Source organism: Hypomesus transpacificus, unplaced genomic scaffold, assembly GCF_021917145.1.
Source record: "Hypomesus transpacificus isolate Combined female unplaced genomic scaffold, fHypTra1 scaffold_359, whole genome shotgun sequence".
Taxonomy (NCBI): Eukaryota; Metazoa; Chordata; class Actinopteri; order Osmeriformes; family Osmeridae; genus Hypomesus; species Hypomesus transpacificus.
In genome coordinates, this window is record NW_025813883.1 from 61,940 (window position 1) to 80,544 (window position 18,605).

General features: G+C 43.7%; 1 protein-coding gene across 1 annotated transcript in view; it reads right to left on the reverse strand.

Moving 5' to 3' along the window:
* Positions 1–18,312, reverse strand: part of LOC124464525 (clathrin coat assembly protein AP180-like) — a gene marked incomplete at its 5' end in the record, with an annotated part of 31,047 nt that extends 12,735 nt beyond the window's left edge. Inside the window, 15 exons of the mRNA XM_047016411.1 lie at positions 2,540–2,614; positions 2,869–3,078; positions 3,952–4,050; positions 5,253–5,393; positions 5,734–5,748; positions 6,008–6,084; positions 6,892–6,980; positions 7,083–7,095; positions 8,455–8,528; positions 10,847–10,888; positions 10,986–11,092; positions 11,776–11,887; positions 14,491–14,584; positions 16,682–16,784; positions 18,237–18,312. Coding sequence (XP_046872367.1) covers positions 2,540–2,614; positions 2,869–3,078; positions 3,952–4,050; positions 5,253–5,393; positions 5,734–5,748; positions 6,008–6,084; positions 6,892–6,980; positions 7,083–7,095; positions 8,455–8,528; positions 10,847–10,888; positions 10,986–11,092; positions 11,776–11,887; positions 14,491–14,584; positions 16,682–16,784; positions 18,237–18,312 — 1,327 coding nt within the window. The remainder of the gene's footprint in view (positions 1–2,539; positions 2,615–2,868; positions 3,079–3,951; positions 4,051–5,252; positions 5,394–5,733; positions 5,749–6,007; positions 6,085–6,891; positions 6,981–7,082; positions 7,096–8,454; positions 8,529–10,846; positions 10,889–10,985; positions 11,093–11,775; positions 11,888–14,490; positions 14,585–16,681; positions 16,785–18,236) is intronic.
* Between the last annotated feature and the right edge of the window lie 293 nt (positions 18,313–18,605).

The following is an 18,605-nucleotide window of genomic DNA, read 5'->3' on the forward strand; positions in this document are numbered from 1 at the left end:
CATCCATGGTAACCCCAAGGTTCCTGGCAGAGGATGAAGGGCTCACCGTCGTAGATCCCAGGGTGATTGACAGATCGTGGGAGATGGAGGGTTTGGCTGGGATGATGAGAAGTTCTGTTTTGGCGAGGTTCAGCTGGAGGTGGTCCTCGTTCATCCAGGTGATGTATGTGAGGCAGGCCTCAATCCTAGCTGAGATTCCTGGATCAGTCGGGGGGAACGTCAGGTACAGCTGTGTGTCGTCAGCGTACCAGTGGTAGAAGCCATGGGAGGTGATGATTGGTCCAAGTGAGGTGGTGTACAGAGAGATAACACATTTTCAATCTCCGTTTTACCTTCCATTAATGAGTAGCGTCGCACATATGTGATTGTTCGAATGCGGGTCTCACAGCGTAACGTCGCATTATATTCATGTTTTGACCTATGCTCTTTTGTAAAGCTCTCTCTTGGAAGTCGCTTTGGATAAAAGCGTCTGTTAAGTGCATAAATGTAAATATGCTATTTCGAATATGTGAATATTTTCCGACAGACAAACTATTTACATTTACATTTAGTCATCTAGCAGACGCTCTTATCCAGAGCGACTTACAGTAATTACAGGGACATTCCCCCCGAGGCAAGTAGGGTGAAGTGCCTTGCCCAAGGACACAACATCATGTGGCACGGCGGGGAATCGATCCGGCAAGCTTCTGATTACTAGCCCGACTCCCTCACCGCTCAGCCATCTGACTCCCTGTGGAGTACTATGCGACAAATGCTTTAGTATGGCTTCAAAATGTACTACTGAGAAGGCTAAGAACTAACACTAGCACGGTAGCATTGCTACGAGTATTATGCTAGGTCATTTAGCCCGGAAGCTGACTAAAGCTAGCTAGCTACCGTTTCGGGAAAATAACTTGCGCTGTGGGGACCGTCGGAAATATTTAAAACTTGCGCATCTAAAGGTTAATTGCAAAAATAACTCTCAAATGTTAACAATAAAATAACATTACATAACAGATCATATTTCTAAATACTTTAGTCTCTTAGTACTCTCCAAAAACGGGTACAGGAAAGGGGAAGGACAAAGGGTGTTAGGTTGGCTTTTCTCGTAGGTCCGAAAAACTGCGGCTTACATGTAAAAAACGAGCCGTGGTTTGTCTGTTGAACAATTTGTTCACCACACAAACCACCGTCAACCACCGGGATATGTATATCCTTTTCTTAAGAAGTGATTCACATTTCAGTGTGTTTTTGATTCTTATCGATGTCATGGATTTTTGTTTATCTTCACCAACAAAAAAGGTTATCAGTTTAGCTTGGTGGTCAACTAGTCTCATTAATTGTTATATGGTTGCTAGGCATTATCAAATGAAGATCATAATTTCTGGTAAGCAAGTAATGACATGCAGTTAACATATATTTGTAACTAAACTTGTAATGGAACGAATCCATAACATTTCAGTTTTTGAGAACAACCCATGGTATACAACGTAATCTAATACATAAACATGAATAATACACTGAAAAACACAGACAAACACACTGGGCAATGAAAAACAGGCTTTAGACAGCCAGCAGAAGATAAGAGAGGAGGGAGAGGGTGGAAGTAAAAGAAGAGGGAGAAGGGGGGGGGGGGGGGATGAGAGGAGGGAGAGAGGGGGAATAAGAGAAGAGGGAGAGAGGGGGAAGAGAGGAGGGAGAGAGGGGGAATAAGAGAAGAGGGAGAGAGGGGGAAGAGAGGAGGGGAATAAGAGAATAGGGAGAGAGGGGGAAGAGAGGAGGGAGAGGGGGAATAAGAGAATAGGGAGATAGGGGGAATAAGAGAATAGAGAGAGAGGGGGAAGAGAAGAGGGAGAGAGGGGGAAGAGAGGAGGGAGAGAGGGGAATAAGAGAATAGGGAGAGAGGGGGAATAAGAGAAGAGGGAGAGAGGGGGAATAAGAGAAGAGGGAGAGAGGGGGAAGAGAAGAGGGAGAGAGGGGGAAGAGAGGAGGGAGAGAGGGGAATAAGATAATAGGGAGAGAGGGGGAATAAGAGAAGAGGGAGAGAGGGGGAATAAGAGAAGAGGGAGAGAGGGGGAAGAGAGGGGAATAAGAGAATAGGGAGAGAGGGGGAATAAGAGAAGAGGGAGAGAGGGGGAATAAGAGAAGAGGGAGAGAGGGGGAAGAGAAGAGGGAGAGAGGGGGAAGAGAGGAGGGAGAGAGGGGAATAAGAGAATAGGGAGAGAGGGGGAATAAGAGAAGAGGGAGAGAGGGGGAAGAGAAGAGGGAGAGAGGGGGAAGAGAGGGGAATAAGAGAATAGGGAGAGAGGGGGAATAAGAGAAGAGGGAGAGAGGGGGAATAAGAGAAGACGGAGAGAGGGGGAAGAGTGGAGGGAGAGGGGGAATAAGAGAAGAGGGAGAGAGGGGGAATAAAAGAAGATGGAGAGAGGGGGAAGAGAGGAGGGAGAGAGGGGAATAAGAGAAGAGGGAAAGAGGGGAAAAAAGAGAAGAGGGAGAGGAAATAAGAAAAGAGGGAGAGAGAGAGAATAAGAGAGGAGGGGGAGAGAAGGGAGTTGGGTACCTGCTGCAAACAAATCAACACTGGGAGTGGGATCAACTTTGGAGAAACTTGGTTCTTGCATGGAATCAAAGAAATCTACAAACGCACACACACACACACGCAGAAATACAAACACACACACGGAAATGCAGGTGCACCACTGTGGCATACAAAACACATTTGAACACATTGTTGTCAGTCAAGACTGAAAAATCTAAGGAGAAAAGTTTGGTGATTGGTAAATGGTAATTTATGGAGAGGAGATGAGGAGAGAACAGACTATTATAAGTCAAGGAGAGGACAGGAGGGGAGTTAGGAATAGAGAGGATAGGGGAGGAGAGGAGTTTTACCACTGAAGAGGTTTTTCGATGGGGTGGGGATGCGGATGCTAGGGGTGGAGTTAATGAGAGGTGGAGGTGGAACAGGAGGGCCGGCAGCTGAGGTGAAGCAGGGCTTGAAACCCGCTCCTCCAACATTGTTCTCCGTAGGCATCATCGCAAACAAGTCCATCCCAGACGAGGTGCCTGAGTTTGAGCTAGCATCACCAGAGCCAAAGGGGTCTATGGATGGGGTGGAGAGGAGGGTAATTGTATACAATGATCAGCAGACATTGAGCCATGTTCTTGTTTAATGACACTGAAACAAAATTCTGGATTAAGGAAAAACCTTTTGACAGTTTGGACAGAAAGACAACAGGTGAACCGAAGGAGCCTGGTCATGGGGATAAGCCAACAGGATTCGGAACAAGAAAGAAAACAATAAAATAATTTATAGTAACTCCTGGTAGCCCCGGTAGTCCCTAAACCCAGTCAGAAGGAATTCCCAAAGGTCAAAGACCATTCCCATAGCAACACCAGCAGAATTAATCACCATGACCACAGCAATTACTCTACCCAGAAGGTACCAGAAGCAATGGACACCAACTACCCTCACTTGACAGCTATGGGATCAGTGTCTGTGTTTGGTTCCACACTCTTACACACACACACACACACACACACACACACACACACACACACACACACACACACACACACACACACACACACACACACACACACACACCAAGCTACTGTATGCAGAAACTGTACATGTACACACCCATCATCCTGACATTGTGCACAGGTACAACAAAAGGATCCCAAGCATGCTCACATATATACACACACCCAGTATCCACACACACACCATCCACACCCAGTATCCACACACACACCATCCACACATCATCCACACGCACACCATGCACACACACACCATCCACAAACACACCCAGTATCCACATACACACACCATCCACACACACAGACACACACATACCCGGCATCCACACACACACCATCCACACCCAGCATCCACACACACACCATCCACACATCATCCACACGCACACCATGCACACACCATCCACACACACACAACCTGTAACCCACCGGCTCCAGTGTCTGCTGCTGGGGTGGGTGTGGCTTCCGTAGCCCCGCCCTCGGCTGCAGCAGGGGCATCGCTAGGAGCAGCAGGGGTAGCAAATGCATCTGGGGTCCACACACACATACACGCGCACACACACACACATACGCGCACACACACATACATGCACACACACACACTCATGCACACAAAGAAATGACAGAGAGAGGGAGAGAGAAAAAAAGAAGACAGAGAGAGAAAAAAAGAAGACATATAGGAAGTGTGTAGGATTGGTATACAAAGAAGTACAAGAGATGGAGGGATGAAGAGAGACAAATAAAAGTGGAGTTGGGAGAATATGAAAGTTAGAAGATACAGTATAGCAAGTTTAACAGAAACATACCACCTTTATACGTTTGTGTTCATCTGTGTTGTATTTCTCAATCTTACTAAGATGGACACAGTCATTTAACCACAAGATGGTTAAAATGACTGTTACAACATAATAAATGGAGTTTAGAAAAGTTTGCAATTAGAACAGTGGTTTGTGGCATGATTGATGCCAGAAGGATGAGTGGATGAGCACACACACAGGATGTATGAATGGATGAGTGGATGAGCACACACACAGGCAGGGTCTGTACAGGTGAGGTTCCTCTATGAAGCAGTCACTCTCCCTGTACAGGTGAGGTTCCTCTATGAAGCAGTCACTCTCCCTGTACAGGTGAGGTTCCTTTATGAAGGAGAACTGGACAAAGCAGCATGTGTTTTGCATGGATCAGATCATGATGCTGTTTGATAGATTTGCTTTTCACTAAGGTGGAGGAAAAGCTTGTTGGCTATCTAACCGAAGCATGTGAAAATTAATGAGAAGTGTGTGTTTGTGTCAGTGAAGTGTGTGTTTGTGTCAGTGAAGTGTGTGTTTGTGTCAGTGGAAATGAGAAGTGTGTGTTTGTGTCAGTAATGAGAAGTGTGTGTTTGTGTCAGTGGAAATGTGGAGATGTACAGGGGGTGTGTTTGTGTGTGTAAGTAAACACATGTATTTGTTCCTTTGTGTATCGAGGGGGCACACACCTTTATAGTCAGACATTACACTGCATATGCTAATATTCTTTCTGAGTAGTGATTTTAAAACAACCTGAAATAATAAATAAACTCCTTAGGGTTAGGGTATATATTGTCATTGATGTGAAACTCCTGTTTTTGGGTTAGTGTGTGTGACTGTGTGAGTTTGTGAGTGTGTGTGACTGTGTGTGGGGTGGGGCTGAGCTGTCCAGAGTGCTCCAGAAACCCTGGAAGCCAGGGTGACCCCTGACCCACCACTGACCTCCCAGCAGGTCCATACTGGCGACGACGCTAGGGGGAGGAGCCAGAGCTGTCTCCACGGCAGCAGAGGGAGTTACCGCAGCGGGAGAGGGGGTGGAGTCTACAGCAAGGGTTGGGGCTGGAAGCAGGGACTCGGCCATCTCTGCCAGAGCACCAAAAACCCCAAACAACCAAGAATGTTCCCAAAGCAACCAAATAAAGATCCCAAAACAATAATAATAAAAAAATAAGAAAATGGAAGAAATGAAAATTTGCCACCAAAAGCATCAAGATAGAAAACAAACAAAAACAAACAAAAAACCCAAATAGGAACCAAAGCGAATGGCCCCAATGTGAACCAACAGAAACAAGACGGAGGAGGGGGGGAAAACAGAGAGAGAGACACTACTGAGACCAGTGAGAGAGAGACCCCCACTAGGACACATACTGGTCTAACTGGAGCTTTACAGTGCTAAAAACTGGTGCATTATGGGATAGCTCACCTGACCCAAGGAGGTCTGAAGAGGCAGCGCCAAGGAGGAATGGGACAAAAAAAATCAGCTTTTAATAACTGCAATGTGAGTGACAACAATCATTTACTTTATGAGCTTTATTGGCAGTTATATTATTAGAATAAAAATACAAATGTCTTCATTCTTTTATACTGTATTTAATATGCATTATAAAATAGATACATTGCTGGTAATGTTTAATAGATCATATATGAGTTCTGTAGTATGTGTTGTAGTTGTTCCATATGGTAGATGGAGATGTTACCTCCCCAGGATGTGGGGGCTGCTGATGCCCCGACACACGGTCCTGAGGAGGAGAGAGGATCCAAGTCCAACAGGGAACTACAGAGATGGAGGGAGGGGGAAAGGGAGAGCGAGGAAGATGGAGAGACAGGGAGGGGGAGATGGAGAGGCAGGGAGGGACAGGGAGGGGACACAAAGATTGATACGTGTCACAAACATGTCACATTCACAGCAAAAAATGTTTACATCCCGCAAATCCCCAAGAGACAAGACAGCAACACCAGTATGAGAGAGATAGCACAGTGACACCAGTATGAGATAGCACAGTGACATATGAGAGAGATAGCACAGCAACACCAGTATGAGAGAGATAGCACAGTGACACCAGTATGAGATAGCACAGTGACATATGAGAGAGATAGCACAGTGACACCAGTATGAGAGATAGCACAGTGACAGCAGTATGAGATAGCAGAGGATTACACTGTATGTCCACTACAGCAAAGCAAATAGCTTTAGTTTTCTAGAGCCATCAATGGTTCTTTACTCTGGGGGCATGTCAGACAAGTGAGTGCAGAGCTGTAGTTTCAAACACTTTTGTAGTTCGTATTGGAGCCATGGCCAAGTGTGCACACTTTGGTCAGTTAAGGGTTTAGGCTGTATGGATGTAGGATGTATTTATTAATTTATTGTAAGAGTTAGTATTTATGATAGCTAGCTAGCAAGGACTGGATGGGTAGCCATACAGATGCTAAGGTTCTCCACCATCTTGAAACTGTGTGAAAGCTGGAAATGTTGGCTAACCCTAAATGACTAACCCTAACCCTAGATGACTAACCCTAACCCTAGATGACTAACCCTAACCCTAGATGACTAAGCCTAACCCTAGAAATGTTGGACACTCACTCCGACTCAGTGGGCGGGGGCTCGAGAGTCGGGACAGCGGCTGACTTGGCGGGCGTGGAGGTGGGGGACACATTGTTGGTGGGAGATCCCTGAATCACAGGCAGGGAAACCCCAGTTAGTTGCCCTGTTCCCATGGGAGAAATTAAACAGAAGACTATTCCATGTACATGGTGCTGAAAAAGAAGGCTCACCTTTGTAGGAGACCTGAAACACAGAGAAAGTAGTTTAGCATCTGAAGTTCTCTAACCCCAACCCTAACCCCTTAACATCAAGTTTTGTGTGATGACACATAACAAACATAAAATGTGTTTTACATGTTGTCACATTTATATCACACATTTACATGTTTACCACATACATGTAATGCAGATGTGAGCAGCATCATGTCAGTATTATAATTTATTGTAGCGAACAGGTCTGATCCAGCAAATAATTCTAACCCAGTAAATGACCGGAGGGTATATTTTCTCTAAAAGAAAAACAAACAATTGGATCTTTTGTTGGTAAGAAAATATGTTTGCCGCTGTAATCTGTTAGCATTTTTCTGTCGGTCAGCGCTACATCACATGTTTCATTGCTCTGATTGGTTGTGATCCAGTTCTGCTCCTGTTGATAGCACCAATTGGAAATCAAATATTAACTGAGAAGTTCCAGACTAATACGCATATGCTAATTGGTCTGGCGAGGCTACATGTCCATATAAACATGAACCAGTGTTATGTGTCTGTATGTCTGTTGTCACAGCTTCAATCACACACAACTTTTCACATGGTTGGCATGTGACTTCCCATCCAGGGTCATGGAAACCTGCTACATCTACCACTGCACCTGAGGTAAACCATTTATGCTCACCCATCACTGGGATCCCAAATGACAACCACAAAGGAATAAAGAGGGAGGGTTAAAGTCAAATTGAGAAACAAAACAAGTGTGTATGTTTGGTAGTGCTGGGTCTGCCTGGGACAACAGCAGAGAGGGTGTGTCTACTACGAGTAGTTCTGGTTGTATGGGGAGTGTGTGAATGTGTTCATTACTAGTAATGACTAGGGTGTAGCAGGCAAAAGGTTAAAATGCAGATCTCAGATCAGCATACCATGATCACAGCTTCACTAAAGACATTTCAGCATCTCTGATTTATGTCTCAGTTAACACAGTAATTCTTTATGAAATAATATGTTTTAAATCAGACAAAATGGTGTGAAGTCTAAAATTGCCTGCTATAATCCATGTAACTCTGGTCTGGCCTAAAATGGTGCAGTCTGGTTTGATTTGGTCTGACCTAATCTGGTAAATTCTAGTCTGACATGGTCTAATTTTGATTTTGATGTGCCTAATCTTGCGTGGTGTGGTCTAATCTGGATGTGTCTAATCTCGCCTGGTGTGATCTAAACTGGATGTGTCTAATCTGGGGTGGTGTGGTCTAATGTAGATGTGTCTAATCAGGCCTGGTGTGGTCTAATCTAGATGTGTCTAATCAGGCCTGGTGTGGTCTAATCTAGATGTGTCTAATCAGGCCTGGTGTGGTCTAATCTAGATGTGTCTAATCAGGCCTGGTCTTCTTACCCCTTCTTTCCTCCCTTCTGGTCCTCCAGGCTGTTCATATGTGTCTCCAGAGAGTCCAGGATGCTGCTGGGAGCCTGAGAGAGAGCAGCACAGGGTTAGAGTCATGAGAGAGCAACACAGGGTTAGAGTCATGAGAGAGCAACACAGGGTTAGAGTCATGAGTGAGCAGCACAGGGTTGGAGTCATGAGAGAGCAACACAGGGTGAGAGTCATGAGAGAGCAACACAGGGTTAGAGTCATGAGAGAGCAACACAGGGTTAGAGTCATGACAGAGAGCAGCACAGGGTTAGAGTCATGAGAGAGCAGCAAAAGCTTAGAGTCATGAGAGAGAGCAGCATAGGGTTAGAGTCATGACAGAGAGCAGCACAGGGTTAGAGTCATGAGAGAGCAGCACAGGGTTAGAGTCATGAGATAGCAGCACAGGGTTAGAGTCATGAGAGAGCAACACAGGGTTAGAGTCATGAGAGAGCAGCACAGGGTTAGAGTCAAGAGAGAGCAACACAGGGTTAGAGTCATGAGAGAGCAGCACAGGGTTAGAGTCATGAGAGAGCAACACAGGGTTAGAGTCATGAGAGAGCAGCACAGGGTTAGAGTCATGAGAGAGCAACACAGGGTTAGAGTCATGAGAGAGCAGCACAGGGTTAGAGTCATGAGAGAGCAGCACAGGGTTAGAGTCATGAGAGAGCAGCACAGGGTTAGTCATGAGAGAGAGCAGCACAGGGTTAGAATCATGAGAGAGCAGCACAGGGTTGGAGTCATGAGACAGCACAGGGTTAGAGTCATGAGAGAGCAACACAGGGTTAGAGTCATGAGAGAGCAGCACAGGGTTAGAGTCAAGAGAGAGCAACACAGGGTTAGAGTCATGAGAGAGCAGCACAGGGTTAGAGTCATGAGAGAGCAACACAGGGTTAGAGTCATGAGAGAGCAGCACAGGGTTAGAGTCATGAGAGAGCAACACAGGGTTAGAGTCATGAGAGAGCAGCACAGGGTTAGAGTCATGAGAGAGCAGCACAGGGTTAGAGTCATGAGAGAGCAGCACAGGGTTAGAGTCATGAGAGAGCAGCACAGGGTTAGTCATGAGAGAGAGCAGCACAGGGTTAGAATCATGAGAGAGCAGCACAGGGTTGGAGTCATGAGACAGCACAGGGTTAGAGTCATGAGAGAGCAGCACAGGGTTAGTCATGAGAGAGAGCAGCACAGGGTTAGAATCATGAGAGAGCAGCACAGGGTTGGAGTCATGAGACAGCACAGGGTTAGAGTCATGAGAGAGCAACACAGGGTTAGAGTCATGAGAGAGCAGCACAGGGTTAGAGTCAAGAGAGAGCAACACAGGGTTAGAGTCATGAGAGAGCAGCACAGGGTTAGAGTCATGAGAGAGCAACACAGGGTTAGAGTCATGAGAGAGCAGCACAGGGTTAGAGTCATGAGAGAGCAACACAGGGTTAGAGTCATGAGAGAGCAGCACAGGGTTAGAGTCATGAAAGAGCAGCACAGGGTTAGAGTCATGAGAGAGCAGCACAGGGTTAGAGTCATGAGAGAGCAGCACAGGGTTAGTCATGAGAGAGAGCAGCACAGGGTTAGAATCATGAGAGAGCAGCACAGGGTTGGAGTCATGAGACAGCACAGGGTTAGAGTCATGAGAGAGCAGCACAGGGTTAGAGTCATGAGAGCTGGGTTAGGGTTAGTCCTGTCCTGCAAGTTTTAGATGGTTTCCTGCTCCAGCACACCTGTTCCAAATGAATGGGTTGTTATCAAGCTCTGTGGAAGCCAGGTAATGACCATTCATTTGAATCAGGTGTGCTGGAGCAGGGAACCATCTAAAACAAGCAGGACAGGGGGTCCCTGAGGACAGGGTTGAGAACCACTGATCTAAAACATTCAGGACAGCGGCTCTCGAGGCCCAGGATTGCCTTCCCCTGGTCTTGGGTATGACACCCTAACCACTGCATGTTGACACAATTTCATAACACAGCACCACCGCAAACCACAGGCCAGCAAAGGGTTGAATTAATTAAGGATCACACACACAGTCACACAGTAAAATATCAACCTGTTACAGCAAACTAGTAACATAATTGAGCATGCCAAAGACTCATCCTCCAAACAGGCACTCTACCAGGCCACCACACATCTCTATGGTTACCGGGTCCTCAAGAGGCTTAAAGGGACAGTCCTCATCATCAGAGTCCGCTAGATCCACCACCACACCAGGGTGGAGACACTGGTGGGTATGGAAGGTTAGGATGGATCAAACCTATCTGTGTGTGTTCGGGTTGCCTTTATCCATTCTCAACATATGACTTATTATCTAAAAACTTGGTTAAAACAAGTCATTTTCTATCACCGAGGAAACAGACAGGTCACTTGACCCTACAGCAGCATGTCCACTCACATAGTTGATGTCAGGAATGTCATTTTTCTCAACTCCAACAGTCTGCAAGAGCAAAAATCAAAGGGGAGAATTAATACAACAAAAATACAAATATCTTACAATTGTTTCAACTCAGGCCCAGCTTGATATTAAACGTTACCTCAGCGAGCTTCAGGAACTCTCCGATCTTGGTCACTCTGGTCAGGAACCTCTTGTAGATCTCCAGAGCCTCCTTGCAGTCACTCTTCTTCATTTTGAAGTACTTCTCTGTAAAGGTTTAGGTTTGGTTAAGGTGTTAGTCTGTAACTACTGCATAGCTACACACCACTATACCTATAATATGCAACTATACTAACACCACTCTATCTATAATCACAGTACTCATATCTATAAATATTATCAATAACTATGATCTATAGCTATAATCACACCACACATCAAACTGGACCATCAAATCCATCCTCAGCTTGAACATGCTGTTTAGGAGCTGGGCTGTTTGTACCTGGTGTAGGCCTAAGCAGCTGTTTGTACCTGGTGTAGGCCTAAGCAGCTGTTTGTACCTGGTGTAGGCCTTAGCAGCTGTTTGTACCTGGTGTAGGTCTAAGCAGCTGTTTGTACCTGCTGTACTACGTTACTGCATGTGATGCCAACAAAGTTGTCCTCTCTGCATGCCGTGTTTGAGATCCTGCTGTACTGTCTTGTAAGAGACTGCACCCACATCATTGTTGGGTTAGTGTACAGTGTTCACGGTTCAAAATTGTTCACTATGCTTGGTCAATAGACCCTTCCGTGACTATGACCACAGAAATACTGTTAGAACTGTGCACTTCTGCTCCTTGATGTTTTGCTGTACTTTCTGCATGCAGGATTTGAACGTGGCTTAGGATAACTGCATCTGCTCCCACTGTTGAGGAGAGCCCTGAAGGGCCAACAGTGGAAGGGTAGCTCACCCAGCAGATTGATGACACCGTCGTTGTAGGAGGCAAAGAGCTTCACAAGGTCCTTGAAGAGCAGCAGGAACGCTGCGTTGATGATGCCGTTGTTAAGCTCCTTGGGATGGACCTGAGGGCACAACAGAGAGAGAGCCGTGTTTCCCAGACATCCATTTATTATATATAATATAAATATATATATATATATTTTAATCGCAGCCCGCCACAATTAAAAATGTACCTCCACAAATGTGTTTACTTATTTTTTTTACTGTTTAACATGGCAAAATACGTTTTTCATTAAAACGCATTGATGAGCTCAGCCCCTTCTTGCCCCACTTGCGTTTTCTGTCTCTCTGTGTGTCTCTGTGTGTCTCTGTGTGTCTCTGTGTGTCTCTGTGTGTCTCTGTGTGTCTCTGTGTGTCTCTGTGTGTCTCTGTTTGTCTCTGTGTGTCTCTGTGTCTCTCTCTCCGTGCACGCTCTGAGTCAAAGTGCGGGACAAACAGCCTTTTCCCTCAGAGAAGACGGCAGGAGAATCAATCCAGAGTTTATCTAATGTTAGTAGGTCTATTTTCTGCACAAATGTGTCCAAAACTAATACATTCAAGTTAAATACAATAATATTCATAGCTAAACACATTCTGCATATAACAATATGAGTCCAACGTAATGTTTATATTACGTAGGCTAAAGCTCCAAAAACCTTTTATGCAAAATGAATGCAAATATTTTTTGCACATTTACATTTGACATTAAAGTCATTTGTTCTTATCCAGTGCGACTTACAGTAAGTACAGGGACATTCCCCCGAGGCAAATAGGGTGAAGTATCTTGCCCAAGGACATGTCATTTTTGAACGGCCAGGAATCGAACCAGCGACCTTCTGATTACTAGCCCGATTTCCCTAACCGCTCAGCCACCTGACTCCTCCCACACTCTCATTACTTGTTGCATTACTTGTCCCCATCTACACTCACATCAAACCGATACTCAAACATATGTAGCTGACGCAACAATGTTTTTCCTTCATAGTCTCGTGTTATTATGACTTTGTAATGTCACTGAATAATGATTTTAAGTTCTGTGTTGCGCTTCTAACGCCTATTGGTTAAAGTATTTGCGTGAAGTATTGGAGTATTGCAGTGAATGTAGATCACATGCTTAATTGGTAAGACGACTCAAGTGCTTCCGGATGCTGAAAAGAACGCATAGGCACGGAGGAACACGCTCACCGAAAATAACAAGAAAATAGACTGAAAATAGACTAACAACTCCTAAATGTGTGGTCATGCGCACACGGTATGTTTGTTTTATTTTGTATGGATGTTTATGTGGATTAATTGTTTTGGTGACAGACGGATATGTTGTATTTTGTTGTTGTTTTTGAATTCAGTTTTTCAGTGTTTGACGTTGTTTGCTGATAAAGAAAAGAACATGCAAAGAAAATAAATGTTGATCAAACATCAGTTGGATCATAGCTTTATCTGTACCAAATTAAAAAGTTTAGGAGCAGTTATAACATACTGTAGTTTTGGACTGAGCCACACATTTATAAAACATCTGGCTCCGCCCATGTCTACCGCCACAAATATAATCACATTCTGTGGGAAACACTGACTATGTTAATAGAGGAAAAGAGAGAACTATGTTTATAGAGGAAGAGAGAGAGAGAGAACTATGTTTATAGAGGAAGAGAGAGAGAGAGAGAACTGTTTATAGAGGAAGAGAGAGAACTGTTTATAGAGGAATAGAAAGAACTACAGCCATGGCCAAAAGTATTGGGAGCGACAAACATTTTGTGTTTGCAAAGGTTGCTGGGCCTTGGCATAAAATGACTACTAAAATCATTTCAGTAAGTCATATCATCAGCACAGGGGAAAGTGTGAACTAGTTCTAACCAGGTAAAATCAATATCATTCTGATTGGATTTTGAGAGCAGATTGACTGCTGTAAAAGAGGGGACTATTTGCATATATTGAAGATTTTCGCCCCCAAAAAGCTAAAAAAAATATGAAATGTGCTTTATTGTATTCCATTATTCTAAAGAAACATGTGAAAACATTTTCCTCAAATACTGAACCAGCAAACTTAGCAAAACACAAAATTTGTCATTGCCAAACCTTATGGCCATGATTATGTTTATAGAAAGAGAGAATTATGTTTATAGAGGAAGAGAGAACTATGTTTCTTATATACTAGTATAATAATTGGACCAACACGCTGTTCATATTGATTCAGAGACATTCTCAAAAGTTAACATATCCGTTTGTATACCTCCTGAAAGTTCGCAGAGGTAAACAATTTTTTTTTACGGACCTAGCACTGAAACTCCACAGAGTTGTAGATATGTTGCCTAGGAGATGTAGTGAAGTCACCAGTGCAAGTGCAGCTGATTGCTCTGACAACAAGGCGTCTGCTCCAGATTCGCCGTGTTTGATTTGGGATTTTCCCACGTATTGTTGTAATATATAAGAAACCAAATGTTTACTCTTCGCTTTGATTTGTTTATACGATTTGTTTATAAACCTCGACCTATGGTCTCGGATAACAAACGTTTTAACAAATCTCTGCTTACAAAGGCGTTTGCAGACCTGTCGAGGAGCAGTTTATAGAGGAAAGGAGAGAGAACTATGTTTATAGAGTGAAGAGAGAGTGTTCTCAGCAAAGGTCTGTATTGTGTACATCCAAGTGTCCAGGTGAGTTCCACGTTGAGCCAGTGCAGATGAAACTCACATCAAACTCCAGCAGCGTGTCGATCTGGGCCTGCAGAATGGGCATGCCCTTCAGGAGTTTCTCAGGAGTCATGGTCCTCATCACCCCGTCAGCGCTGAGGACACAGCAGGTTCTCACTCACAGATTAGGACTAGGCTGGGTTATACTAACAACAGACTATAGACAATTACGACATATAAGAGTGCACTGGTACAAATAGAAGGTAGACCTATTCCTAAATTATGTTTAATTTATGACTTCCACTGTAGGCCATTAATAACTCTTTTTCTTTCATTATAATAAAACGTGTTATTTTTTGTAATTCTGTTTTATTTAATTTTTTTAAGAGAGATGAAAAAAAAAAATAGCTTAGGCCAATTAAGGGATGTGCAATATTACAGCTGGGAAGGAAGCAGCAATATACTAGGAAGATTTTTTCCAGGGACTGGAAAGTTTTTGGGCAGAGGTAGACAGAACATTACGTACACAAATCAGTTAGGTAAAGGGTCAGAGTTAGGTAGAGGATCAAGGTTATGTAGATCCTGGTGACCTCTAACCCCCAACCACAGTTAGGGCTGTGGAGACAACCTCATATGATGCTCTTTTACTGCACTGTAAAAAAAATACTGTACAAAAACAGGAACAATCTGGCAGCTGGGACGCCAGATTACACCCATTACATTACAGTAAAAAAAAAAAATTTTCATTAACATTTATTAACCGTAAAATAATTGTAATTTTCCAGTACCAAATGTACGAGATATATCTGTAATATTACATTACAGGCGGTTCTTTGCCGGTAAATATGGCTTTTATTAATTGAACTTCTCTGTAAAACACCAGCATTTTCAATAAATACAAATATTCAATAAAGCCAAAATAAGTTATAATGATTTAACATGTACATTCAGATGCTGTAATCAGTATCCAGATACTACAGGGGCCTGTTCCATAAAGGCCACTCAAATGAGTTGGACTTAAATTCCCAAACCAGACTTGAACTAGAGAGGGTACAATTTCTGGGGAAATTATAGGGTGTGCTCGCTTGCGTCAGTTGCGTCCCCTTAAGTTTTTCCCCCATCTAGTGATGTTTTCAAGCATTTAGCCTACTCAAGAACCCCCTTAAGGTGCGTTCACACTGCAGCCTTTTTTACCGCTCTGCACCGCCGGCCTTCCCACAGTGCACCACGCTCGGGGGCGTGTTAGACAGATTCATTCAGAGCTGTAGTTCTCAAGTAACCGAGTTTGAACTACGTTGATATAGCTTTATGGAACCGAATGAACGAGAAATGAGTCAGACTGACTGACATAAGTCTGGCTTATTCGGTAAACTCGCTTTATGGAAGAGGCCTCAGATGTATTATCTGGTAACTAACTAACTTGTAACTATAGCTTATATGTTCACATTGCCCTATCTAGATGTTACAAATAAAGTAAACCTGTTACTGTATATTGTTCCTGTTATAGTACCGTTGCTGTATATTGTTACTGGTATAGTTTCTGTTGCTGTATATTGTTACTGGTATAGTTTCTGTTACTAGTTGGAGACAACGGGGGACGGGTGATTTTCATCCTTATTCATATAAGTATAACTTATTTTAGAGTTCTTTCCCCTGGAACAGATTTCATGTTCCAACCGAGGGGGGGCTGGCACTATCTTAGTGCTCTGCTAAATTGCTGCACTAGTACACACTTGACCTCCTTTTTGCTCCTGGCATTCTCTAAACCCTGCTCTCCTCGCTCTGTCCCCCCTCCACACATCCCCTGTGGTGAGGGGGGTTTGAGCTGTCAGCACCTGCCTGGTCGTCAGTCTGCCAAAGCAACTACCCGAGCTCAGTTCACAAGATTCCTATGTCTAAACCAAAAATTATGTTATTAAGTTATTTGTCCATGGGATGAAAGTAAATATCTGCAAAATAACTGTTAAAATAGCTATTGATAAAGTTAAGTTATGTGTTTTAACAGAACATTTTCGTGAACATTTTATTAGTATTTGTAAAAAAAACCTGACATTTTAGTGTATTTTTAAGTAACAACATTTGGCTGTAATTCTTATGTAAAATTATAAATGTACAGTTTGCCATTGTTTTTCTATCTGTATTTCCTGTAATTCAGAAATACAGAAAAAAAACACGTATAATTTAAAGAAAAAGTGCGGTAATTTCATTTATTTATTTTTTACAGTGTGGCTACTATGGGGTGACTGACATACCCTTTCTTGACCTTGGTGAAGTCGAAAGCCATCTGGCGATAGGCGAAGGCTTTCTCATTCAGGTAGCGGCCGTATCGTCTGATGAAGGTAGACATATCATATCCTACAATTGGGGACAAAATGCCATCCACACAGTCAAAGTCTACAACTGTACTTGTGAGATAACTGCATTCTCTCCTCTCTGTGACCTTTTGGTAAAAACATAATTTCATCAGGACACAAATTGTCTCAGTACAAGTGCTAAAATAAATCTTTTATCTAAAGACTGATCTGTTGGTTATTGATTTTATTGAATCATCTGAGGCTGGGTGCTCCTTGGGAGAGCTAGCTGTGCTAGCCTGGTACTACTGGTCCATCATAGCTAGCTGTGCTAGCCTGGTACTACTGGTCCAGGGTATTCCAATATTGAGACATGCAGCCTTGCCTGATAAATGCAGAGGGGAAGGGGAACAGAGAGGGGGTAGAAGGGGAGACACCTGTGTATTCCATGGCTCTTTTCGAAATGTCTTAAAATGAGTCCTTCCTTTTAAGACAGCGAGGTCTGTTCGAAATGTCTTAAATCTTCTCTTCCTGTCTAATAAGATACCTTGAAATACGTCACATAACAGTCATTTTTTAAGAGAGCATCTGAGCTGCCTTGCTGTCTTAATGGCGGCACGTATTACCCATAACTCTGTGCGCGGGATTACCATGAGCAACTAGTTAAACAGAATCCTTTGACCGCCATTGCTCTAAGTTTTTACAATTCATATTTCAGCTAAACGGTACTTGTAAATCAGCATCTGAATAAAAATGTATCGAGAAGTGGGCAGTGTAGTTGCTGAAAATGTAGCTAGCATCGCAGTTTTATCATAATCCTATCAAATGAGTGAAATACAAACACAAATGTTATGAGCTATTGAGCCTATATCTAACACAAGTTTAAATACAGCTTAACTTGACTTAGTGTGACAATAAACTCAATGCAATTGACTGCCGTCTGACAAAGCGCGCTAGTGCCAGCACATAAGTACACGCAGCGCGATGACGTACATCCTGTCTTTAAAGGCTGTTCGAAAACAACTGTTTTTAAGATACCTTACCCGAGCTGTCTCGTTAGACACCTGTCTAGTAAGACATCAAGGATTAAGACAGCTGTCGAAGTTTTCGAACAGAGCCCATGTCTACATGGTAACTGCTGGATATTTGGCACGATCCTTCATATGATTATCAGATCAGTGATTTTCTCTCTCCTCCCAGATAGCCCTACTCTTTCTTCCATCTTCTCTGCTTGTACAGTTATGAGGTAACACGAGGGAGTCAGATGGCTGAGCGGTGAGGGAGTCGGGCTAGTAATCAGAAGGTTGCCGGATTGATTCCCCGACCGTGCCATTTGACATTGTGTCCTTGGGCAAGGCACTTCACCCTACTTGCCTCGGGGGGAATGTCCCTGTACTTACTGTAAGTCGCTCTGGATAAGAGCGTCTGCTAAATGTAATGTAAATGTAACACCCAAAGAGAGAGAGGAGAGAGAAAGAGAGAAGGGAGAAAAAGAGCACCTCAGTCCCATTCTTACCATGAGAGCCAGTTTTGTCGATAAAGTTGCTGAGGTTGAACAGTGCTGTTCTGGATGCCAGGTACTGGATAAACCTCTGAGGAACACACAAACACACTTTAGAATAAGGGAGGGAGAGTGAGGAGGGAGGCGAGGGAGGGAGGTCCTCAAATTGTGTCAGGGAAGCAGCTTTCAGCACCATGGACAGAGCAGCCTCCACTCTTTCCCTAACCAGAGCACTCATGGGACTAATGACAACTCTACAACCTTTTCTGTCAAATTGAAAAGTAGGTCTAGTTAAAAGCAAAGCCTACCATGCAAGCTCCTTTTACCCCCCAAAATTCTAAGAATACTCTGATGATAATCATGGAGACAGACAAACTTACACAT